Genomic DNA, 24,531 nt, shown 5'->3' on the forward strand with positions numbered 1-24,531 from the left:
CACTGTGTCCCCAGCCTCTCTTCTCTGCTCTGGGAGCTTATGTCCTCAGGGTGTCCCTGCATCTCCCTTTTCTCTACCAATCTCCTCATTGTTCCCAGGTGGTCCTAGGGCAGGTGAATGGAGGGGGCCTCAAAGAGAAGGGTGGGAACCCGTGAAGGCCTCCTCACTACTTGTATTTTTTCTTTGTTGGTTCTCCTGGTCCTCTGCCCCCTCGATTTCTTGAGTCTCCCCACTCTCTCTGATGTCTGTCACCCTCCTCAGTTCTTTCCTTTTTCCTTCCCTATCCCCTTTCTCCCTGCTTCCCTGTCCTTCTATTCTCTGATTCTTCCTGGGGTAGGCCTTCTTTCTGGCTGCTCAGAGTAGGGGTGACCAGGAGCCTGGCTGGGATGGCTGTGTGGTAAGGTGCAGGAGATTCAGTCCAGGGCTAGCCAGGCCTTCTGGGGTTCCCAGTGGGTGGCTGACTGCCCCATTCCTTGCAAGATGCTGTGATCCATAGGGCCAGGCCTTCTCTAAGCAGCCCAGGTGTGGCAGTGACTCCAGGGGGCCAGGCTTGTTTAGTTGGGGAGAGGCTTGCTCCTTTCTCCACTCCCGAGCCCTCTGGCCGCCCACCCTCCCCTCCCCAGAGTCCTGCTCACTTGGGACTCTCCTCTCCACAGTCCCTTATCTGTCTGCCTCCCCTCCATATGGCTGGCCATAAATGGGCCAAAGATCCTCCATCTTCCAGCAAGCAAGGTGAAGAGGATCTTGGGAAAGGAAGATACAGCAAGAAGAAGTGAAGGAGAAGAAAGAAGTGCTGTGGAGAGAGGAGTATAAGAGGAAGATAAGAGGAGGAGAGGAGGAGAGGAGGGTGGGCCCAGGGTACAGTTCTGACTGTGATGAGGAAGGCGCCCTGGCCTTAGGTTGCTTAGAGACAGAGGTGGCTGCATCTGTAAGGATGATGGGCTACAGCTATGAGTCCGTGTGCCCTCTCAGAGACCTGCTGTAGACTGGGACTTAGAAGTCACTACCCCACACATCAGAGGGTACCCCTACACACTAAACCTCCTCCTGGAGGCTCAGGCCTGGTGCTGTTAGGGGTGGTGGGGGGTAGTGTCAATCAGCTGGGATATAAGTCCATAGCTGATGGGCTCTGCCTGCTCTAGGCAAGACTTAAAGGTTTTCCTAAATTTCCCTTAACCCTGAGGGTCTCTGGGCCAGGGAGAGGACTGGGAGGAGAGGTGTCACCTGCTGAGAAGGAGGTGAAGGGGAGCATCTGGGTCAGTCCTGCACCAAGGATGCTCAGAGACTCACAGCTTTCCAGGAAGGCCTCCTTGGGCTGTGTATAAAGCCGCCCCTCCTCTCCTGGATTCCCATCCCCTATCCCCCTGACCCCGTTCATGTCCCCATGGCTGGAAGGCTTTGAAGAAGAGTCTGAAGGCAGGGTATTGGCTTCAAAGAAAATAGCTTTATTCTGCTTCATCCAAAGGGGCTGCTATATAGACTCTGGAACTGGAGGCTTCGTCAGCACCCTCGGGACTGGGCAGATCAAGAAGACGTGGCAAAGCTATTCCTCATTCAAGCCCTTGTGAAAGGAAACAAAGTCCAAATTAGCTATGGGGAGGTGGGGTTTGGGCAGGGATGGGCACAGAAAACAAAGGGGAGACGGGGCACCTGATGGGGTGGAGGACTGCTCTGGGCGTGAGGGAGGCCCCCATGTGAGGGATGTGTCCTAAGGGCTGGTGTGGAGGAGCGAGGGCTGGAGGGCAGTGCTCTGAGGTCAGCCAGAGGGAATAAGCCTGGGCAAGGACAAAGGAGTCCTCTGGGATGTCCATTTTAGGACTGAGTTACAAGGCTGTAGGCCTAAACTAGGTGGAAAACAAGAGGAGGCCAGCAGTTGAATTGAGACATAGACACAGTGGGTATATACAAATTGGCACCTACTAGGGTTGCTGAACACCTTAGGGCTGGGATTCACAAAATCATTGAAAGTTGGAGTTGGAAGAATCTTAGAAATCACAGAGGATGGCATTACCTCACCCTCTGTGGCTTCATGGTTCAGTTGTGGGGAATGAATGAAAAGGAAGCATCCCTGATGTGAGGGGGCTCTGTCTGGGGGACGCTGATGTTGGCAGGTGTGCTGACATGCGGTGACTAGTGGGGCCCAGAGGAGGGACCCACCTTGGTGCCGATGTCGCGGCTCTTGGCCCGCAGCTTGTTGACCTGGGACTCGGCGATGTCCGCCCGCTCCTCTGCCTCATCCAGCTCGTGCTGCACCTTGCGGAACTTGGACAGGTTGGTGTTGGCCTGTTCCTCCTGCAGGGGGGTTTGGAGGGGGGAGGATGAGGTGAGGGGAGGCCAGAGATTCTTTCAGCCTCCCAGCCTGGAGGACTGGCTCAGCAATGTTCCTCCCTCAGGCTCCCAGAAGAGCTACTCACCGCCTCCTCGGCCTGGCGCTTGTAGGCCTTGACCTTCAGCTGCAACTTGTCCACCAGGTCCTGTAGCCTCAGGAGGTTCTTCCTGTCCTCCTCCGTCTGGGGGTCAGGGGGGCAGAGTTAGGAGTGAGGAGGGCACACTCATAGGAGGCAGCGCACCCCTCCCCCGCCGTGGTCGTTACCCTGAATGTAACATCCTCACCCGATTCTACGTTCTAATCCCCAACAAACACTTGCACCCTCCTTATAATTTTTATGGTAAAAAATTATTTAATTTAATAATTAAATTTAAAAAGTAACTAATTAAATTAAAATATTAAATAAATTAAATTAATTAAATTATTTTTAAAATAATTTTTCTACCATAAAAATTATAATTTTTTAATGGTTGTGCCAGGAGAGAGTCTAGGGAGCTGCTGAGACTCCTGAAATTGTGCACAAGCTCATGTGTGTGCACTGTTCTGAGGAGCAGGCCCTTAGGGGTCTTGGGGCCCCGTGGAGAAAAACTCTCCTGCTCTAGAACCCAGCATGACGTGTGTATAGAGAGATGGTAACTTTTTGGATTAGAGCAAAAACAAAATCTAATTAGGAGTCTGATTCTAGAAAACATAAGGGAAAGCTAAAGTCTATATCTCTATAGGTAAACAAAAAATTCTGAGGTTTGTTCAATGACTTTGGTGTATTTTTCGTGTATTTTGGTGGTCATGGCACCCAACCAGAATTTGGCAACATATTTGCTTTCTGGTAATCTGCACTGGGTGAGCTCTGTCTGGAGCTCTCAGTGTTGTCCCCAGGGGACAGGTGGAGGGTGAAGGTTGGAGGTAGAGCTCCTAGGCCAGGGGGCTCAGAGGCTGAACTCTAGCCAGGGGACAGTTCGGGTAGAAGACAGTTAGGCAGGGTGGAAATGGGGCAGCCAGGGGCTGCATTCCCACTCCTTGTCCTGGAGGAGGCTACGAGAGAGCACTTCATCCCTCGTGGTGGTGTCTCCCTGGCTTCAGGTCACGGTGCAGAGGGTCCAGCTGCAGAGCAGCCCCCACGCCCGCACCTGGTAGGTCAGCTCCTTGATGCGACGCTCACTCTTCCTCATGCCCTTGACCGACTCCGCGTTGCGCTTCTGCTCGGCCTCCAGCTCATTCTCCAGCTCCCGCACCCGGGCCTCCAGCTTCTGCAGCTGCTTCTTGCCGCCCTTGAGGGCGATCTGCTCGGCCTCATCCAGCCTGTGCTGCAGGTCCTTGATGGTCTGCTCCATGTTCTTCTTCATGCGCTCCAGGTGGGCGCTGGTGTCCTGCTCCTTCTTCAGCTCCTCTGCCATCATGGCAGCCTGGGGACGGGAGACACGTGTAAAAGAACAGAGGCCCGGGGCCTCTTGTCCCTTGAGGATCACCTTTTTCCCATCGTGGCGTTTGTTTCCCGAGGCCCTCAGACTCACGCAGCTACAGAGTCAACTTGCCACGGCACAGTGGCCTGGCCTGGACCCAGGGCCCCATGTCTTTAGCGGGGGCAGGAAGGGGAGCAGTCACTCACATCCGTGATGGCCTTCTTGGCCTTCTCCTCGGCGTTCCTGCACTCCTGCACGGCCTCCTCCACTTCAGTCTGAAGCTGGGACAGGTCTGCATCCATCTTCTTCTTCTGGTTGATGAGGCTGGTGTTCTGAGGACCAAGGTGGGCAGAGCATGAAAAGTACTGAGCATTCATGGGTGGCTTCCAAACCTCACGTGCTGAGTCCGGCCAGCCCGTGCTTCCCTCCAGGAATGCCCAGGGGAGTTGCTCACCTGGGAGTGCAGCAGCTGCACCCGCTCGCTGGTCTCGATCAGCTCCTGCTCCGCCAGCTTCCGAGACCGCTCCGTCTGCTCCACCACGGCCCGCAGCTCCTCCAGCTCAGCCTGCAGCAGGTTGTTACGCCGCTCCACGATGGCGATGTTCTCCTTCAGGTCGTCATTGGCACGGACCGCGTCGTCCAGCTGGATCTGGGTGTCCTGCAGATCAGGAGGGTGGGCATGAGAGAGCGGCTGGCCTCTGGGCCCATCGGAAGGCTGTTACACTAGGATGGATGCCGGTGCGGAGCCCAATATGGTGGGTCAGGAGGGCCTGTGAGATGTCTCTGCAGTGGCCAGGGGACATCACCACCAACTTGGCCACATGGAGGCCAGTCTGTCTCTGAGTAAGGTGACTTCCTGCGTCAGGAGTCTCCATGTACCTTCAGCAAGCTCTGGAGACCCTTGACTTGCTTCTGGGCCTCAGCAGCCATGCGATTGGCGTGGCTCAGCTGGATCTCCATCTCATTGAGGTCGCCCTCCATCTTCTTCTTCACCCGCAGGGCCTCGTTGCGGCTGCGTGTCTCTGCATCCAGGGAGGTCTGCAGCGAGTCCACCACCCGCAGGTGGTTGCGCTTGGCCTGCTCCATCTCCTCGTCCTTCTCTGCCAGCTTCCGCTCGATCTCTGCCTTGATCTGGTTGAACTCCAGCTGGGCCCGGAGGATCTTGCCCTCCTCATGCTCCAGGGAGGCCTGGAAGAAGGTGGGGAGAGAGGGTCCAAGGCAGACAGTCAGGGCACAGGGCCATAGGCAGGGGTCTGTCCATGAATCATGGATACAAAGTGAGTTCAAGAGTGGTATTAAGTGTGTCCATCAACTGATGAATGGATAAAGAAATTGTGGTTTATATACACAATGGAATACTACGTGGCAATGAGAAAAAATGAAATATGGCCTTTTGTAGCAACATGGATGGAACTGGAGAGTGTGATGCTAAGTGAAATAAGCCATACAGAGAAAGACAGATACCATATGGTTTCACTCTTATGTGGATCCTGAGAAACATAACAGAAACCCATGGGGGAGGGGAAGGAAAAAAAAAAAAAAAAAAGAGGTTAGAGTGGGAGAGAGCCAAAGCATAAGAGACTGTTAAAAACTGAGAACTGAGGGTTGATGGGGGGTGGGAGGGAGGGCAGGGTGGGAGGGAGGGCAGGGTGGGTGATGGGTATTGAGGAGGGCACCTTTTGGGATGAGCACTGGGTGTTGTATGGAAACCAATTTGACAGTAAATTTCATATATTAAAAAATAAAAAAAAAAAAATTATAGAACATTAAATAAGAAATCAAAAAAAAAAAAAAAAAAGAGTGGTATTAAGTGGTTAAGTCAAAGAAGCAGAAGGAGGGAGAAGAAAAGTGAATTTAAAAGAAAAAAAAAAAACAGGCCTAAGAGAAGGTGATTCAGACCCTCACAGAGGAGAGCGAGCTGTGAAGACAAAGAGGAAAATGAAAGGAAAGGTGTTGCCAAGGAAACCAACAGCAATCAGGCTCAGAATGTAAAAAAATGCTGAAGTGGAAGGCAGAGGTGGAAAGGAGAGGGGAGTGGAAATGGGAAATCTTGTCTAAGATGTAATGGGTAAAATGTTTGTGTGAAGGAACAGAGTGACCTGTCCATTCACTCATTCATTCATTCATTCATTCCACAATGTTTGTTGAGTGGCTGTTATGTACCAGGCACTGTTCTAGGCTCTAAGGATGGAACAGTGAACAAAACAGACAACAGGGAGATGAGAACAGGGACCACAGCCTAGGGCTCGGCTCCGCCCCGCCCCCAACCCCGCGCCACCTGGCACACACACACACCTCAGCCTCTTCCAGGGCTGACTGCAGCTCTAGCTTCTCAGCTTCCAGCTGCTTCCGGACTTTCTCCAGCTCATGGATGGTTTTTCCACTGGAACCCAGCTGCTCAGTGAGGTCGGAGATCTCCTCTGTGGAAGGAACGGGGCCACTCAGCTGGGGGCTGCTGTGGTCCAAAATGTGGAGCACACATCTTGGAGCCCCTGGGTGGCACCACATGTGGACGCTACCCCCCGCCCCTCCGTGGTCTCTCAGGCCTCAGCGCACCCTGAAGGTTCTTGTTCTCCCGCTTGAAGGTCTCCAGGTGCTCCAGGGACTCCTCGTAGGCATTCTTGAGCTTGAAGAGCTCTGTGCTGAGAGAGCGCGCCTCCTTCTGCGAGGACTCCAGCTCTGACTGCGACTCCTCATACTTCTGCTTCCACTCGGCCAGGATCTGTGGGGACCTGGCTCACTGCGTGGCCCCCAGCCCCGCCCCAGCCCCGCTCCAGGGCCTGCCCAGGTCCCTGGGCTGGGCTCAGCCTCCTCCCCTGCCCTCAAGGAGGAGGTCCCAGTCTTCACGGTGACGTTGGCCTCCCTGCTCCGCCCCTGGCTGCGGCCCCCAGCTTGGGCCCACCTTGTCGAAATTCCTCTGCTTCTTGTCCAGGGCTGCGGCGGCTGCATTGGAGCGCTCCACATCCACCATCAGGTCCTCGATCTCATTCTGCAGCCGGTGCTTGGTCTTCTCCAGGGATGAGCACTTGGCGTTGACGGCCTCCACGGCCTCCTCGGCATCCTGCAGCCGCTGGGCCAGCTTCTTCCTGCCCAGGGCAGTGGGGGTGTGGCAGATGGGAGAGGGTGGGGAAGATGGAGGGTATAGATTTGGACAAGGGGAAACAACGTGAGTGTTCTAGAAAACAATCCTTGAAAATTCAGAAGCATTGTTGGAAATGCTGAGGACAGGCCCCAGGGGGCTGAGAGCCGGGCAGGCAGAGGGTCTTGGTGGCAGGTTGTGAAGACCCACAGAACCCAAGAGGGCCTTCCAGGTGGTCTCCCCTGACCCTGGGCCAGCCTGTATGCTGCAGACATGGAGGACGCATGGGCTACTACAACACCCCCCCCACCCCGCATCCCTCATCCCACCACAGCACCCTGCCCCAGGTGGGAGCACTCTGCCCTCAGACAAACCTTTTGTTCGTCTTATATTCGGATGAGAAACATAACGCGAGCAAAAAGCTTCCCTGAGAGGAGAAAGAAGTGGGGGGCCCCCAGACAGAGTTCTCCTGTGTTGTCAAAACCTGGCCAAACGTCTATCCCAAGGTGCAGAATCTTCCCAGGTCTGGACAGGGTTGTGTCCTGCCTGCAGAGAGGCCTCAGTGAGAGGCAGGCCACCCGGGACTCACTTGGCTTCTTCAAGCTCCTCTGTCCTCTGGATGGCATCTGTCTCATACTTCGTCCTCCACTGGGCCACCTCCGAGTTGGCCTTGGACAGGACGCGCTGCAACTCAGCCTTGGCCTCCGTCTCCTCCTCGTACTGCTCCCGCAGCAGGTCACAGTCGTGTCGGGCTGACTGCAGTGCGTGGGCCAGGGCGTTCTTCGCCTGGGGAGGGGTGGGAACCGGAAGGTGGGCTCAGCTTTCTCCAAAGTACAACCCCAGACAGTGCCCACATGCTCACCCTAGTTTCTCCATCCTCCCCGGGACCTCACCTATTTCTAATTCCCCCGTGGACCCGGAAAAGTCTACTGAGGACTAATAACAAAGCATGTCCATATAGTATTGTACAGTTCACACAATGTGTCATGCCCACCACTCCTTGCTCTTCACTGCAGCAGGCATTATTGACCTCGTCCTCATTTACGGGGGCTCAGAGAGGTTAGGTGGTTCCCCCAAGATTACCAAGCTCTAAGGGACAGGTTACGATGGAAGTCCTGGCCTTTTTAAAAAAAGTCATATTCTCCTCCACCCCTTTTCTTTAAATTTTTAAAAAATGTTTATTTTTGAGAGAGAGACAGAGCTGGAGAGGGGTAGAGAGAGAGGGAGACACAGAATCTGAAGTAGGTTCTAGGCTCTGAGCTGTCAGCACAGAGACTGACATGGGGCTCAAACCCACAAACCACAAGGTTGTGACCTGAGCTGAAGTCAGGCACTTAACCAACTGAGCCACCCAGGTGCCCCTAGTTTCTTTCTCTAGTTTTCAGATTGCCCTCCTAATCCCAAGACCTATTTGTACTGTTCCTTCACCCCATACTTGTGCCCAGCCAAGACAATCATTCCTGCCTAGTTTATTTCCTCTTCTCTGCCTCACTTTCCCCAACCCAGGCATCCTTATCCCATGCCCCTCTTTCTCCAGAGATGGCAACAGAAAGGCAGAGGGCCTCAGCCTGGGCAATAGATTTAGGAAGCATGTGGTAGGCTCTGGGCTATTATTCCTTTTGGAAAATGGGAGAACAATGAAAAACAGCAAGCCTCATTCTTGGGACCTGCTTGCTCCCTGCCTGGACCTAGTGGCCTGAGTCTCGGCCTCACCTTAACTTCCTCCTCCAGCTGCCTCTTGAGGTCCTCCAGCTGCTGGGTGTAGGTGAGCTTGCCTCGGGTCAGCTGGGAGATCAGTGCCTCCTTCTCATCCAGCTGCCGGGACAGCTCACCTGGAGAAGAACCCAGGCACACTCAACTCCGGAAGGTCAGTCACCTCTCTCCCCAACCCTTCCCTTAACTGTTAGGCCCCACTCTTTGGAGATGTGTGTGTGTGTGTGTGTGTGTGTGTGTGTGTGTGTACACGTATGTGAGTGTCTCCCTAAGGCTGGGTGGCTTAGAAATGGGGGAGGTGGAGGGGGGCTTACCATTCTCAGTCTGTAGCTTGGCCCGCTGGCTGGTGAGGTCGTTGACAGAACGCTGGGTCTCCTCGGCCTTGCTTCGGTGCTCATTCATCTGGTCTTCCAGGGTCCGGCACATCTTCTCCAGGTTAGCCTGAGGGAGGAAGGGGAGTGGATACGGTGGATGAAGGGTTGTAAGGGGTGCATGTACAGAAGTGAAGAGGAGAGGCATAGTGGGGAGAGGATGGGAGAACAGGGTGGAAGAAGAGAAGTGGGAAACTGGACCATCAGAGAAGAGAGAAGACATGCACAGAAAGTGAAGGTGGGTGGAGGGAATTGGGTGCAAGGAGGGTGAGCGGGCAGCCCACCTTGGCCTTGATGATCTGCTCCATGTTGGAGGTGACATCATCCAGCTCCAGCTTGAACTCGCTCTTCTCCTTCTCCAGCTTCTGCTTCACACGCTGCAGGTTGTCAATCTGCTCGCCCAGCTCGGCCACGCTGTCGGCGTGCTTCTTGCGCAGGGCCGCTGCCGTGGCCTCGTGCTGCAGCGTGGCCTCCTCCAGGTCCCGCCTCATCTTCTGGAACTCGGCCTCGCGCTTCTTGTTCATCTCGATCTGCACGGACGTGGCCCCGCCGGCCTCTTCCAGCCGCTCGCTGATCTCCTCCAGCTCCCGGGACAGGTCTGAGCGCAGCTTCTCCACCTTGGCCCTGGCGGTGCGCTCGGCCTCCAGCTCCTCCTCCAGCTCCTCGATGCGAGCCTGGGCCAGGACACAGAAAGCTCAGACCCACCGCCTGCAGATCCCACCCCAGGGCTCCAGAACATTCCTGGCCTGTCTGGAATAGCAAGTCAGTTCAGTTCTATCAGCAGAGAAGTGGAAATAAAAGATTTAGGGAAGATGTTTTGGCTGCTGAGCTAGCCCTCCTTCAGTCCCGAACATTATACATTGTCTGTTGGAAGGACAGGGGGTTGAAGCTCACACTTTAAGAGGGACAAAGAGACTTATCTTCTAGGGATATTTTAAGCAGTTTAGGAGCAAAACTATGAAAAGTTTAGAATGAGAGAGCCATGTTTATCTAAAGACCTCACATGGTGTCTTCTCTAGGGTAAGAATACAAGTCAAAGATTGTTGGGGCTAAAGGGACCTTAAAAGCCATTGGTAACAGGGGAGACACACAGACTCAGAGATCTGGAGTGGGCTCCCCGCGGTCACCAGCTAAGCCAGAGTTGAGACAGGAAGCCAGGATTTCTGCCTCCTACACCTGTGACCTTTTCAAGGTCTCTTCCTATGTCATCCCAGCCCCTCCAAGGGGTGCTTCATGGGTGTGCTGGTGTAGCTCAGCATCTCCCCTCATGGACACATAGCAAGTGCCTGTAATGCTGGGGAGGACATCCTGGAGGAGGGGGTCGAGGAGGCTGACAGCCAGCCCAGGGACTCCAGCCTAGGCATCCCACACCTCACCTGAAGCTCTTTGAGCTTCTTCTGCAACTGGCTGCCGAGGGCCTGCTCATCCTCAATCCTGGCATTGAGGGCATTCAGTTCAAAGTCCTTCCTGTAGAGAAGTGGGGAGGGTAAGGTGAGGAAGGTTGGTTGGGCACCTGGAGGGCCCACCAGTGGTTGGAAATGGTAATACAAAAAATGAAGAGCAGGATTTCACTAGAAAAATAGCGTCTGGGGCTGATGTAGAGTCCCTGAAAATGTAACACATGCTGAAGGGCTGAAGTCCAACAAGAAATGTAATTGGCAGAGCATCGCAGGTGGAGTGACAAGACCTGGGCTCTGTGGGACTTCCTCTCTGTGGTTCTGTAGAATGAGGCATTGGATGAGATGGTTTCAAAGGCCCCTTTTTGCTCTGATGGCCTTTAATTCTGTTACTGTTACTTTAGACCCTTTGGTTAACCTTTCTGAACCTTCATTTCTGCTTCGGTAAAGTGGGCCTCAAAATACCATTATTAGAAGGTGGTTTGAGGGTCCATGGGATGATATAGTCATTAGTTCATTCAACAAATGCTGTGTCTGGAGAAGTGTAAAGATTCCTGAACAGAAGCAAGCCCAATGAGGATATAATCATGATAACTCTCAGAGCCTTTCGAAATCCTGACCCTAAAGCACCATAAGATCCTTGATTGTCCAAATACATCCTGCAGGTTCAGTTTCCCAAGTGTGGAAAGTGGATCTATACAATTTTGGTAGAATTTGCAATAAGGATTGGATCCACAAGTTCATAGGACCCTGCACTGCTCAAGTGTGGCAGCTGACCCGCTTCTCTGTGGTCCTCCAGGTTCTCTGTGAAGGACCTGAAAAGCCTTTCCTGAGAGGCTTTTGTGTGGAACCTTCCTCAGTGTTAAGCAACTGGTCTCCAAAGAGACTTGTGTGAAAAAGGAGGTGAGCTGTTATTTTCCATCTCTTCACTCCCCAACAGGAAGAAAAGGTTTGAGGGATCCAAGTTCAAGTTTTTGCCAGGGAGGACTGCGGGGCCTGGCTACATGTGTCTGGGGGAGGAAGGCCCTCTTCCTGGACGCCTCTGCCCACAGTTTTGTAGCCACTGATGGAGGCTGCATGGGGTTCTGAGGGCGGGTGTCTTGGGGCAGTATGTACTGTCATGGGCAGAACAGTCCGCTGAGCTGAGGGGGAGGAAGGGCACCAGGGAGGGGAGCACGCTACTTTTTCAGCCGCTCGTCCAGCTGCTGCTTGTCGTTCTCCAGGTCCATGATGCTCTCCTGGGTCAGCTTCAGGTCGCCCTCCAGCTTCCGCTTTGCTCGCTCCAGGTCCATGCGTACCTTCTTCTCCTGCTCCAGGGACCCCTCCAGCTGGTGGAGAGAAGGACCAGTGTGCCCCGTAAAACCAATCGTCCTGATTTGGTGATTTGGAAGCTCAGTCACTCCAGGGTTAGGGAATCCTAAGAAATGTCCAGGACTCGGAAAAGCTTCCCCAGAGTGGGCGAGAGGACTGGGAGAGTGCCTGGTATAGAGGGATGCTCAGTAACCATTTGATAAATGATTTAATGAATGGCTGTGTGCTGAAACCCCAAAGCTGCCTTCATTCACTCAGCTTCTGCAGACCTGTGTTAGGCACTTTAGACACAACCCTGAATAAATCCAAGTCCTACCTAAAGGCAGCTTTTGGTCTTAGGGCTGAGACAGATACTTCAGTAATGATAACATGGGGTGATAAGTGAGCCCATGGACATATGCACAGAGAACTATCTGCAAAACAATGATCACTGAGGACCAGATCCTGCCTAAAATATTAGAGGTCCAAAGATCCTCCTTGAGGAGTCTCACAAAATTCTCAAAGAAATGTATCACTTTTTATGTGATATCTCTCTAATCCTATGGTTGAAAGTAGAGATATAAAGGCTTGACCCTAAATCGAGAAAAGGAAGCCCATCTCTACTGTTGATCATATCAGTAGGATGAAATGGATAACTCATAATTGATCACTCTTCCCCTTTGCTATTCCCCAGCTCCCTTTTAGAAAGTTATCAGGGGAGGGAATACTCTCCAATCCCATCCTTCTAAACACACACACACAAATACACATGGACATGGACATGGACATGGTATATCTAGGCCCTGTGACAATCTACTTACATCGTCCACCTGCTGCTCCAGCTTGACTTTGGCCTTCGTCAGGGTGTTGACCTTGTCCTCCTCGGCCTGAAGGTCATCCAGGGCTTGCTGGTGGGCCTCCTGCAGAGCCTTCTTTTCCTTGGTCAGCTTGGCGATGATCTCATCTAGCCCAGCCATTTCCTCTGTCAGGTTCTTCACCTGCCAACCAAGACCCCCATCCCCTTTAGGGTCACAGGTCACCAGCCTGGAGATGTCTATGGGGATGTCCAATGCCAAGGACCAGGACCACCTTGTGGTTTGGGAATCCTGAGGAGACCTGGGCTGGAGCCAGAAGGAGCTGCCCTCACCTTGTTCTCTGTTGCATGCTTCTCCTTCTCCACCTTGGCCAGTGTTAGCTCCAGGTCATCAATGTCCCTTTTGAGCTCAGAGCACTCATCTTCCAGCTTGCGCTTCTTGGCAGTGAGCTCTGCATTCATCTCCTCCTCGTCCTCCAGCCTCTCTGTCATCTCCTTCACCTTGGCCTCCAACTGGATCTTGTTCTTGATCAGCTGGTCACAGCGTTCCTCTGCATCAGCCAGGTTGTCTTGTTCCTGAGGACAAGGCACAGAGGGGAGGCTGATCAGTGGGTGGGGTGGTTGCCCTAACAGATGCAGGGAGGGAGAGGCTCAGCCCTCACTGTAGGAGGGCAGCTCCAGGATATCCCAGCTGAGAGAAACCTCAGAAGAATGAGGTAGGGAAGAATTGCAGGACAATATGATGGGAACATTGGGGGATGGAAGTAGAGAGGAAGGGAATCAGAAGTCTCTTTAGTTGGCCTTCTTCCTCTGGTCTACTCCACTGAAGGGAAGACGCTACATTTGCAGATGCCAGCACTTCACATATTTACAACCTAGTGAGATGGGCAGCTTTATCCCCCGTCCAGAGATGAGGTCATTGAGACTCAAAGATAACATGTGGTTTTCTCAGGGTCACAAAATTATTACGCTGTGGATCCAGGCTGAATCCAGGTGGAAAGTCTGTTTTTAAAAGGTAGTTCTTTTCCCCTTCCCATTCATTCTCTGGAGGGACCTCCTTGGAGGTGTTTGAAGTATTGACCCTAGAATCCTGTGCCTATGAGAGGAGAAGGTGAGCCCCAGGCGGGGAAGTACAGGGTGTGTGGGAGATGTTGGCTGAGCAGGGCAGGCAAGCTAGCAAAGGCCCAGGAGCCTCACCGCCTGCACTTGGAGCTGGAGGTCATTCTTCTCCTGCAGCAGGGACACCATCTTCTCCTCCAGTTCCTTGCGGCGAGCCTCTGACTTCTCCAGCGCCTCTTTGATGCGTGCAAACTCCTCCTTCATGGTGGCCATCTCCTTCTCTGTCTCTGCGCTCTTCAGCAGTGGCTTGATCTTGAAGTAGAGCTTCATCCAGGGCCAGTTCTTGACCCCCATGAAGGCCCGAATGTTCCACTGGATTATCAGCAGGGAGTCTCTGCAGGGGCCCAGCAAGGGGTGGTGAGAGAGTCCCCTCTCTCCTTCCTGTCCTAAGGCCCTGACTCCTAAGTAATGGCCCTTCCTTCCTCTATGCCGCTCTGGCTGTGAAGCCCACCCTGGGTCTGTAGGAGCCCTTCCTGCTGGTCTGCTTGCTTGAAATTTCAGTGAGCTTTCTCCTGACACTGCCCCTGAACCAGCCTGGCCTTAGATGGTCAGGAGCCTCCTTCTGAAGCTCTCACCTGCGCTCCAGCAGCTTCTTGTACTCCATTCTGGAGAGCACACCCCGGGACTGGGCCTGGATGCGGGTGATGATGCGGCTCAGCCTCTCGTCACGCATCTCCTCCAGCAGCCCCAGTAGCCCAGCCTTGAAGAACACCTGTGGGCGAGGGGTGGATGGGCCAGGAGGGGAAAGAAGAGAGGGTCATTTTAAGGAGGGTGACACCCTAGGAAAGAACTGGAGGGAAGAGGTCAATGGCAGCTAGAGCTGGGATGGGGGTGGTGCTGGAGGGTTCACAGGGAAGGAAGCATGCCTTTCAGAGATGGTCCTAAGATGATTGGTCAAAGGGAAGGAGGTACGAGGTGAGAAGCCAAAGGACGAGAGAAGTCTTTCTGTAACCAGCTTGTCTCCTCCCTTCCCTTACCTTGGTATGGCCGAACTTGTACTGATTGTGGTCAATGTCTAGGGAGCCCAGCAGCTTCTCTGCCCCTTTCCTGCTGTCAATGAATTGGCCCTCGGGGATGGCCGCTGGATTCAGGATGCGATACCTGGAGAAGGAGGTGCCCAGAGTCACCCACGTTCTGTACTGACCTGCTCTGCCCACAGTATTCAGGGCCACCTGTGGACTGCCCAGGCTCCCCCTGTTTCCTGAGCTCTGGGAGACCTTGTACCCACCTCTGCCTGAAGTCCCCGTAGAGGATGCGGTTGGGGAAGCCCTTCCTGCAGATGCGGATGCCCTCCAGCACACCGTTACAGCGCAGCTGGTGCATGACCAGGGGGTTGTCTATCACTCCTGCAGCAGGAGATGGGGGGAGGAAGGTGTAGGGAGAGTACTGGACCAAGCCAAAAGTTCTGGGCTCTGATCCTCGCTCTGTCACTCACTAGTCCGTAACCTTAGCAAGTCATTTAATAATGGAAAGTGGTCCTTTTTTTTTTTTTCATTTTGTTCGTAGCTATACTCTTTTTTTTATTAACAAAAATTTTTTTTAATGTTTTGTTTATTTTTGAGAGAGAGAGAGAAAGACAGAGTGTAAGCAGGAGAGGGGCAGAGAGAGAAGGAGACACAGAATCTGAAGCAGGCTCCAGGCTCTGAGCTGTAAGCACAGAGCCTGATGTGGGGCTCCAACTCACAGACCGCAAGATCATGACCTGAGCCGAAGTCAGATGCTTAGCCGGCTGCTTAACCAGGCGCCCCTTCCTAGCTATACTCTTAAGAGTAACCAAAAGACTTTCGCATTCTGTATTTTATATTGTGTTTATTATCATAGGTGGTAGCCAGGGCAAATATATCCCATTTTCTAGAGAAGAAATTAATCCCAGAGGAGTTAAACCCAGAGAGTTTAAGGGACTTCACCAAGGTCACTAAGCTGACCAGAGCAGAGTTAGCCAAGCCTTGAATCCAGGCCCCTGAGACTCCAACTCCTAATCAGTCAAAAAAGGGTAAACAATCTCTAAATGTCTCACTGGAGGGCTGCATGACATGAGGCGATGCCCATTTAAGTGCATTACATGGCCCCCGAATCACACTGCAAATGCAAGGAAATGGGGGTGGGTGGGAGTAGTCTACTATCTCATAGGGGATGGGAGGAGAGTGTCATTTGGAAACCACCATTGTGGGGGATTAGGAGATGGCTTAGGAAGCCCTGTCCCCGGGGCCTGGGGCATGTGGCCAGCAGTGGCAAGTTCTGGGGCTCACCTGGAGACTTTGTCTCATTGGGAATGATGCAACGCACGAAGTGGGGATGTGTAGAGCGCAAGTTGGTCATCAGCTTGTTCAGATTTTCCTGTGGCCCAAAGTGCAGGAGGGAAAAGTAATGCAGATGAAGGAGAGGGATGTAGGGAAGGGAGAGGAGAGGAGGGAAGGGAAAGAAAGACAGAGAGAATGAAGAAATGTTGGGGAGGACATGGAGGAGGGGACAGCCTGAGACCAGAGGGAAAGGGAGATATTGAGATGGGAGAAGAAGAGAGGAGAGGGCAGCCCACAAAGGGAGAGAGAATGGAGAGAAAGAAAGACAAAGAAGGAAAGGGGTCACAAGGGAAGGAGGAGACAGGGGAGTCAGGGATGGAAAGGCAGGAAGGAGCAGGGCTGGTGGGTGCTGGGGAGCCTAGCTGGGTGGGGGCTGGGCTCACAGACTCACCCTGTGCAGAGCTGACACAGTCTGAAAGGATGAGCCTTTCTTGGCTTTGCCTTTGCCTTTATCAACAGCTGTGGAAGGAGAGTCAAGGAAAGGGGCTTGAGTGGGCATGTGGGAGGCCAGAGTTGGGGGGTGGACAATCACAGGCTCTCTTTATGTCTTTGCAGGCATTTGGCCACCAGGTGAGGGTCTTCACTATGGGGGCCTCTGCCTCTCCACCCCCATTCTATCTCACTGATCCTGTACCCCTTGGGGGCAAACCTGACACAAAAGTGGTGGAATGTGCAATGAACCTGTCTCAGAACCAGGTCAGAAACGCTGCTTTATAGTCCCCAGAGCCCCAGTCTCTACTTACGTGCATCAGCACCCGCATAGTTGGCAAACAGGTTACTGAGCATCTTGAGGGAGGACTTCTGGTACAAGGCCACCACCGTCTCGTTGAGTGGGTCTTTGTTCTTCTGCAGCCAGCCCAGGATGTTGTAGTCCACGGTGCCGGCGTAATGGATCAGGGAGAAGTGGGCTTCCGGCTTCCCCTTAATGTTGCGTGGCTTCTGGAAGTTGTTGGACTTGCCCAGGTGGTTGTCAAACAGCTTGGCCTTGAAGGTCATATCAGTGGCCTTGGGGAACATGCATTCCTCCTCCAGGATGGACATGATGCCCATGGGCTGAGGGTCGAGGGAAAAACATCGTTGAGCATGCTTCATGCAGATGCAGATGGATCCTACTCTAAGGTCAATATTTGTTTATGGTGATGCCTCTTTTGGGTGTTAAGGTATCAGGTTTAGCTTTCAGTACAGTTATTTACAAACTTGCACCTGTTCAAGCTTTCCCAAGGTGGAAGATTTTGTGTGATTTCAGAGGGACTTTTGTGAAAGTCTGGGAATGTGGATACTCTAGGTGCTTTACACACCACTGCATTGCCCAGATCCCTAAGATGTTGGGGTTGAAAACAGATACATTGTTTTTCCCTGCCCAGTGCTCAAACCAGGTTAAACCAGGGCTTTTAAACATACTGATATGAGAGGCTTTCCTGGAGCTGCCTGTCCTCCCTGTGTCCATTCTCAAGCCCCTGGGACCTCGGCTCTCCTGTGCCATCCTGTCCTGGGTGGTCAGGACAACACAGGACTCTGGAAACTAGGGCTTGGGATCGAGATCATGTTCCCCAGCAGAGAGAGGGGCTGCCATTTTGTCTGGGGCATTCATGTAGGGCGTGAGTGGGTAGTTTAGGCAGCAGGTGGAGGCAGCACCTTCTCGATGAGGTCGATGCAGGCCTGCAGGTCCATGCCAAAGTCGATGAACTCCCACTCGATGCCTTCCTTCTTGTACTCCTCCTGCTCCAGCACGAACATGTGGTGGTTGAAGAACTGCTGCAGCTTCTCGTTGGTGAAGTTGATGCACAGCTGCTCAAAGCTGTTGAACTGCGGGGGGGCAGGGGTGGAGCGGGTCAGGCAGGCAGAGGTCTGAGAGGACAGTGGGGTCAGCCCAGGCCTGTGCCCCAGCCCAGTTAGGAGTGTGGCCGGACCCCTCCTCTGTCAGGCCAGGAAGAGGGAGCCCCCACTGGAAGACAGGATGATGTGTTTATCACCGCTGAGCCCCACCGCCTTTCCCACTCCTGGCCATGATGGTCACAGGTGCGAATGAGTGAGTTACTGTTCCCCCACACCCAGGCTCCCCCAACTCACATCAAAGATCTCGAAGCCGGCGATGTCCAGGACCCCTATGAAGTATTGGCGTGGCTGCTTGGTCTCCAGGGTGGCATTGATCCGTGTCACCATCCAGTTGAACATCTTCTCGTACACTGCCTTGGCCAGTGCCCCGGTGGCATATGCCACCTGGAAGGTAAGGGAGAGACCCAGATGAGCAGAGTTAGTGGGGACAGTGAATTCCAAAGCCCCCAGTGCAGCATTCCAGCACCCTCCCCATTTATCTCCTAAAGATGACCCACCTGCTGGACATTCTGCCCCTTGGTGACATATTCATTGCCCACTTTCACTCGAGGGTGGCACAGCCCCTTGAGCAGGTCAGCTGAGTTGAGCCCCATGAGGTAGGCAGATTTGTCAGCCTCTGAAAGGAGAGGGTAGGCAGCCAAGTTGGTAAAGGGTTGACTCCTCTACAGATGTGGCCCTCAGTGACTCCACAGCTGCCCTCCAGCATCCAGACTCCTACCTTCAGTGCCGTCTGGCTCAGCCTGCTCCTCTCGCTGCTTCTGTTTGAACTTCATGTTTCCAAAGTGCATGATGGCACCCGTCAGCTTGTACATGGAGTTCTTCTCCTCTGAGGTGAAGCCCAGCACATCAAAGGCATTCTGTAGGCAAATCCCATATTGGTGGACCCCGGAATAGGAAGTATGGTACGTAAATGAGATCCTGCTTCAGTTGGAGACAGAGCTTCTTTCCTGAATCCTTGTGGCTTCTGATACTCCCATACCCGGTAGGAAACTCCAACACCAAGATGGGCAGTACAAGAGCAAGATGGTGTGCATACTGCCCCAGATCTGGCATCTGTGGTCACAACTGTCCTCTGGAGCTGCCCTGTTTACCCACTCATGATTTCTACTTTTGTCCTTCATCTGGGCCCTATACTTGCTTCCCTGCTGGAACCATTTATACCTATCTCTGGTCTTCACCTAACAGCCTGCCCCAGCCCCATGGTGACTGCATGACCTACCCCTCTTCCCTGGGTGATGCCTTGCTTCTTGTCTTGTCTGCTTCTCTGTCTCATGGTGTTCAGCCCTTTTTGCTTGAACATCAAATACTGGCCACCACTGTCTCATCACACCTATTTCCCAACACATAGTGGTCATAAGGCTTGTTCTGCCCCATGGGGAAGGCCATACCACTTTGAATAAGAGATAGACAGTGTCTCAGCTCTCCTACTGAGCCATTGAACTGGCCTCATTTACCCCTCACTGCCTGTCCCCTCACCTCTCAACCAGGTTCTCACACACTTACATCAGTGGCCATGAGCTCTTCAGCGTCATCAATGGAGGCCACCGTGGTCTCTCCTTGGGAGATGAATGCATAATCATAGGGGTTGTTGGTGATCAGCAGCATGTCTGGGAAGAAAAGATGTGGTTAGGATGAGGCACAACCCCCTGGCTCTCGCTGGGGCTGCCTACCACAGCACAGGACTTGCAGGAAAGCACATGACAAGGCTTAATGTGGTCCCACATCCCACAGAACTGAATCCAGCAGTGCCATAAACCCAGGGCATGCTAGCAAGCAGCCTCAAGCAGAGGGGACCAGGTTGCCATGGAGATAGTTGGTCTCGGTTGGTAGCTCTGACTCACCCAGCAGCTCGGGCTTTTTGTTAGACAGGATTTGGTAGAAAATGTGATAGTCTCTCTCCGCTCTCAACTGGAAAATAACTCTGGATTTTTCCAGAAGGTCTGTGAACAGTAATCGGAGAAAAAAGAGAAATGTTGGGATTTAAGTGCAAGGAAATAGAGGGAAATGAATGATAAGCATAGCAAGCAAAAGGCAGAGGGAAAGGGAGAGACAAAGAGAGAGAGGTTCCCATACAGACATGCAGAGAGAGAGGTGGAGAAAGACCAGAGGGAGTCTCAGAGAGAGAGAAATATATAGACCTAGAAACACAAAAGAGACAGAGACAGAAAGGCAGACAGACAGAGAGAGGAGAGAGACAGGTTGGGATCATGATGACTTAGAATGAGGGTGAGCTCAAGCTGAGTCCTAGCAGATGCATGGCACTCACAGGTCTCTATGTCTGCAGACGCCAACTTTCCGGTCGCCCCAAAATGGATTCGAATGAATTTCCCCTAGAGAGATGGAGGAGAGTGGTGACGAGTGGAGGCCAGGCTCATGTTTGACACCATCCCTTCACCAGCCCAAGTCCCAAACCCAAGGTCAGGGACCACTCACAAAGCGGGAGGAGTTGTCATTCCGGACTGTCTTGGCATTGCCAAAGGCCTCCAGGGCAGGATTGGCCTGGATGATCTGGTCCTCCAGAGTGCCCTGCAGAGGTCAGGAAGGATGGCTGGTGAGAGGTCTCCCCTTCCCTTTTTGCAGTGCAGGCCCGTGGAGGACAACAGGCCTACCTTCCCTTGGGTCTGCTCCTTCTTGCTGCGATCCCCAATGGCGGCAATAACAGCAAAATACTGGATGACCCTCTTGGTGTTGACAGTCTTTCCTGCCCCAGATTCCCCACTGTCGGGAGAGGCAGGGGCTCATTAGGCAATGAACAGACACCGCTTGAGACAAACAGGCCTCAAGTCAGGAGAGAATGTCTGGTCCTACTCGACAGTGGGAGCCCTGAAGCAGGAGCTTCCGGGTAACGTGCATCCCAAGCACACAGCTGTACTCCGACACACATGGTGTCAGGGAGAGCACCAGGAAGGATGACAGGAAAATGCCGGGTTTGCTGGTCTTAGCTAGGCAAGGTCAACATGAGGCAATGGGCCTCGGCCATTTTGGAAAAGAATGGGGGGCGGTGGGCGTGGCAGAATGGGGAAAGATGAAAGAAAGTGTGGAGGGGAAGAAGATACGGTGACGGTGACTCTGGGCTTATGGATAAGAGAGCCATGAGTTGGAGGAGAGAGAGTGAAGGGAAGGAGAGAGGAAAACTACCACAGGAGTGGGAAGCAGAAAGGAAGCAGGGGAGCAAAGGCAAGGGTAAAGGTCACTGGAGAAAGAAGAACTGGCATGAAGGTAGAGGGAAAAGAGAATGGCGGGTCCTTGATGGGATCTGAGGTCCCTGATGGGGGCTGGGGTCAGGGAGGTTCTGGAAGGGACCAGGGTAGGAGGTACACTCACGTGATCAGGATGGACTGGTTTTCTCTGTCTGTTGGAAGAAAGTGGGGAGGAAAAATCAGGAGCCACACAGGATGCTTTTGCCTGGCATCCACCCACCCTACCACCCCACCTCCTTGCCTCTCTCCAGGCATCTCCCAGTGGCCCAAACCAATAAGCCCATTCCCTCCCATGGGGTTCTCCAGAAAACCCTCCAGTCAAGGCCTGTCACCTGTCAGCATGTACTGATAGGCGTTGTCAGAGATGGAGAAGATGTGGGGTGGCGCCTCGCTCCTCTTCTTGCCCCGGTAGGCAGCCACCACCTCTGCATTGTATACCGGCAGCCACTTGTAGGGATTGACGGTGACACAGAAGAGGCCCGAGTAGGTCTAGGGTAGAAAAGGAGGGTTGACTTTTTGGTGATGAAGAGGGGAGGATGGCAGATTTCAGAGTTAGAGAACCATTCCAGGAGGGGAAGAGGAGAAAGGAAAATCTATGAAAGCACTAAATCTGAGTAATCCCAGCCTGGGGGGGTATTAGAACTGAACCAGGGAGGCAGGGGCCCAGATAGAGTGCTGTAATGGCTGCACACAAAGAACAGAAACCTGGGGTTCCAGGAGGCAGGCCTGTGCAGACCAGGAAGCTACTAGATTCAGAGGATGTCCTGGAGGGCGCACTCACGTAGATCATCCAAGAGGCATAGCGCTCCTTGAGGTTGTAGAGCACGGCAGGTTCGTGCAGGAAGGTCAGCATGGCCATGTCCTCGATCTTGTCAAACTTGGGTGGGTTCTGCTGCATCACCTGGTCCTCCTTCACGGTCACTGTCTGCAACAGTCCACATGCAGGCCGTACGGTCAGCCCTCCCTCCTCCCAGAAAGGAGTCAGGTGAGTTCTAGGACAGTGGTTTTCAAGAGAGAAGCACCGGTGATCATAGAGAAGACAGACGGGATGTTGGGAAGGAGAAGGGCTATTTGGCAGGTGTGGAGCCCTGCCCAGAGGAAGGGGAAATCGGACTGTCCTCAGGTCTGCATGGGGTGGGTCCTGGTGGCAACCCTCTCTGTGTACCCCAGCTATGGAGGAGTCCAGGAGGGCCACTCATACCAGCCCTGCTGCCCACCTTGCCATGCTCAGTCTCAGCAGTGACTTTGCCACCCTCTCGAGACAGAATTTTGGCCTTGACGAACTCCTCTTTGTCATCAGGCACGAAGACATCCTTCTTGAGGTCAAAAGGTCGGGTCTGGGCTTCCAGCCGCTCCTTCTCTGACTTTCGCAGGAAGGGGGCGGCGGCCCCAAAGGCGGCCATCTCCGCATCCACCATGGCTGTGCCTGCAGTGGGTGGGAGCTGGAGAAGATGCTGGCGGCCCTCCTGTCCGCCCACCCTCCACTCCCTTCCCTGGGTTCTCTGTTTCAGTGGGAGCCCCAGAGCCTAGCACCGTACTCATGAGTCAGGGGGGTCACTGTGAGTCCCTGGTTCCCTGAGCTTATCCCTCAACCATGTAATAGCCTAGCAAACCTGTCAGGCAGAAAGGGAGGCTAACTTTTGTTCAGCTTGGGGCTCTCCTAGAGGAGGGAGGAGCGTTCTGGGCTTCTCATGGGAGCAGAAAGTTAACTCCATCCATCTCTTATCCTTGTCCCTCCTTGGCACCTCCTCTCTAGTCACAGGCAAGGAGCTCTTGGTTACCAAGACATACTCCCCAAGACAAGGCAGAAACAGAGTCCCATGCCTGGCTTTGGGGCTGTCATGGCCAATCTTCCCAGATTCCCCCACATTCCATCTTCTGCTTTCCTTACCTTGGTTTCTCGAATGTGTGTACTAGATGAAAGGGGCTCAAGCCTGCAGGGGACCTGGAAAGAAGGAAGGCTGTGTCAGGGCCAACTCCCTGCTGCTCTCTGGCTCTGCCCCTCAGCACCTGCCCCTCCCCTAGGTCTGCAAACAGGTGGGGAGTGGTGGCCAGCTTCTCTGGTCCTGTCCTCTGTCTGGCTTTCTAAACACTGTTGCCCTTTCTCCTAGGCAATAGTTCTGACAGTTTCCTGATGTCCATTCATCCTCCTCCCACCTGGAGATGGTCTTTCCCTTGCCTATACTCATCTAGTGAAACTTGCCTTCTTTGAGCCACCTGAGAAACAACTAATGCTCGCATATGTTCAGTCCTTTACAGTCTACAAAGCATTTTTATGCACACTCTCTTACTCAGTCTTCACCCTGTTCTACAGATGAAGAAAGCAAGGTTAAGAGGCTTTCTTGTCCAAGAACACACAACAACTATTTAGTGGTGGAGCCAGGCCTTTAGCCCATGTCTCATGACTAAATCTAGTTCTCTTCCATTCCGTTCCCATTTGATTGTCAGTCTTGGTAGACCCTCTCAGAGAGGAGACCCTTGTGGGCATCCTCTCATAGGCACACCCATCACACAGCCAAAAGCTCTCCATATGTCCTCTGATGAACACATATGCCTGCTGCTCACACACATGCCTCATACAGACACGTTTCCTTCCTCTACCTTGGCACACACATCCCTCCCACTGTGCCATCATGCCTGGGCAACAGACACGCATGTTAAGTATTTGTCCAGTATAAATAAGTCCATATCACTGTACATTCTCAAGTATACAAACACTTGGGTCAGGCACACCACACGCCTGTGAGCTCCTTTTGCAGGGTGTACACATGCTGTAGCAGTCTCGACTTCTGAATGTGCACACAAGCACCTCCACGTGCATGGATATACGTAGTTGCTCATTACGGACACCGTAGAACTAGCTTTGAAGCATATGTACTTCCTAAGTAATTCTTCTCTGCCATCCTCTTCTCCCTCCCCTCAAATGGACCAGCTATCCTCAGGCGTGATCATAAACATGTCTCCCACTTGACATTTTTGTATCTTAATTAGGCAGTAAGGTACATACCCTCCCTCACCATGCATTGAGACTGCATGCTTGTACACAAAACACGCACGCACACACACACACACACACACACACACGCACGCGCGCACACCTCTAATGCATAATGCATTCTGGTCCCATATGTTCATATATAGACATCCACACACACTCCCAACACATGAGCCCTCCCACTCCCAGGGCACCTACACTCATGTTTAGACCTGCACATGTGTGCTCAATGATCAGACCTGTACTCTGCATGAAGCCCTGCATGCAGCTTGCTGTTCCTAGAGGAGCCCCTTCCTGAAACTGGGGCCCCCTTATCCCAGAGGAAGGCCTCCTGCTTGGCGCTCCTACCTGAGAGCAGCAAGGAAAGACAGAGCACAGGGGAGAGCCGTGGAGCTTGACCTGGTCAGGGGCTGTATATATCAGGCAGCAGGCACCCCCACCCCCACCTGCACCCAGTCCCTAGCCGGATTTAGAAAGGGCTGTTGTCACTAGAAGCATTTCCCCCAGGCTCCCCCCCTTTCCCCAAAGTGCTCTCCCCACCCCCACCCCCCCAGCTAGGAAACAATTGGAAGTGGTCGTCATTGTTATGGCATGGAGTGTACAGGGTCTGAGTTCCAGGGGGCGGGGATGGCTCAAAGTGCAGCCAAAATATCTCCCAGGCCAGGCTTCACATTCCATAGCTGGCAGG

The 24,531-nt window shown here is 53.2% G+C and overlaps 1 protein-coding gene across 2 annotated transcripts; it reads right to left on the minus strand.

The window, feature by feature from the left end:
• Window positions 1–1,424: 1,424 nt before the first annotated feature.
• LOC132669424 (myosin-7) lies at window positions 1,425–24,270 on the minus strand. Of its 2 annotated transcripts, none has more exons than XM_078448386.2 (40): window positions 24,192–24,270; window positions 22,740–22,793; window positions 22,066–22,274; window positions 21,630–21,773; window positions 21,181–21,337; window positions 20,973–21,000; window positions 20,258–20,366; window positions 20,082–20,174; window positions 19,915–19,978; window positions 19,490–19,588; window positions 19,152–19,255; window positions 18,367–18,505; window positions 18,146–18,264; window positions 17,883–18,032; window positions 17,448–17,618; window positions 16,556–16,865; window positions 16,204–16,271; window positions 15,762–15,849; window positions 14,741–14,858; window positions 14,490–14,613; window positions 14,088–14,224; window positions 13,591–13,846; window positions 12,727–12,969; window positions 12,401–12,577; window positions 11,472–11,617; window positions 10,269–10,359; window positions 9,177–9,566; window positions 8,836–8,962; window positions 8,522–8,640; window positions 7,398–7,594; window positions 6,632–6,815; window positions 6,286–6,451; window positions 6,025–6,149; window positions 4,609–4,917; window positions 4,184–4,387; window positions 3,936–4,061; window positions 3,457–3,732; window positions 2,415–2,510; window positions 2,158–2,292; window positions 1,425–1,561 (listed from the first exon to the last, which is right to left on the minus strand). In XM_078448386.2, the coding sequence occupies exons 3-40, from the start codon at window positions 22,264–22,266 to the stop codon at window positions 1,544–1,546; spliced, it is 5,808 nt and encodes a 1,935-aa protein (XP_078304512.1). In that variant the 5' UTR covers window positions 22,267–22,274; window positions 22,740–22,793; window positions 24,192–24,270; the 3' UTR covers window positions 1,425–1,543. The 2 variants fall into 2 exon arrangements, with proteins under 2 accessions (XP_078304512.1, XP_078304513.1); XM_078448387.2 differs by having other exon boundaries at window positions 22,066–22,290; window positions 24,192–24,261.
• Between the last annotated feature and the right edge of the window lie 261 nt (window positions 24,271–24,531).

Source organism: Panthera onca, chromosome B3, assembly GCF_046562875.1.
Source record: "Panthera onca isolate mPanOnc1 chromosome B3, mPanOnc1 haplotype 2, whole genome shotgun sequence".
Taxonomy (NCBI): domain Eukaryota; kingdom Metazoa; phylum Chordata; class Mammalia; order Carnivora; family Felidae; genus Panthera; species Panthera onca.

What these genes read in the sequence shown, in the direction of transcription:
- LOC132669424 (XM_078448386.2), bottom strand. Translation starts at nt 22,266, where the DNA reads ATGGTGGATGCGGAGATGGCCGCCTTTGGGGCCGCCGCCCCCTTCCTG. An exon ending in ATGCCTCTTGGATGATCTAC is followed by an intron (nt 21,338 to 21,629) that starts GTGAGTGCGCCC and finishes TTTCTACCCTAG; the next exon opens with ACCTACTCGGGCCTCTTCTG. An exon ending in AGAAGCTCAAAGAGCTTCAG is followed by an intron (nt 9,567 to 10,268) that starts GTGAGGTGTGGG and finishes GTCCTGGCCCAG; the next exon opens with GCTCGCATCGAGGAGCTGGA.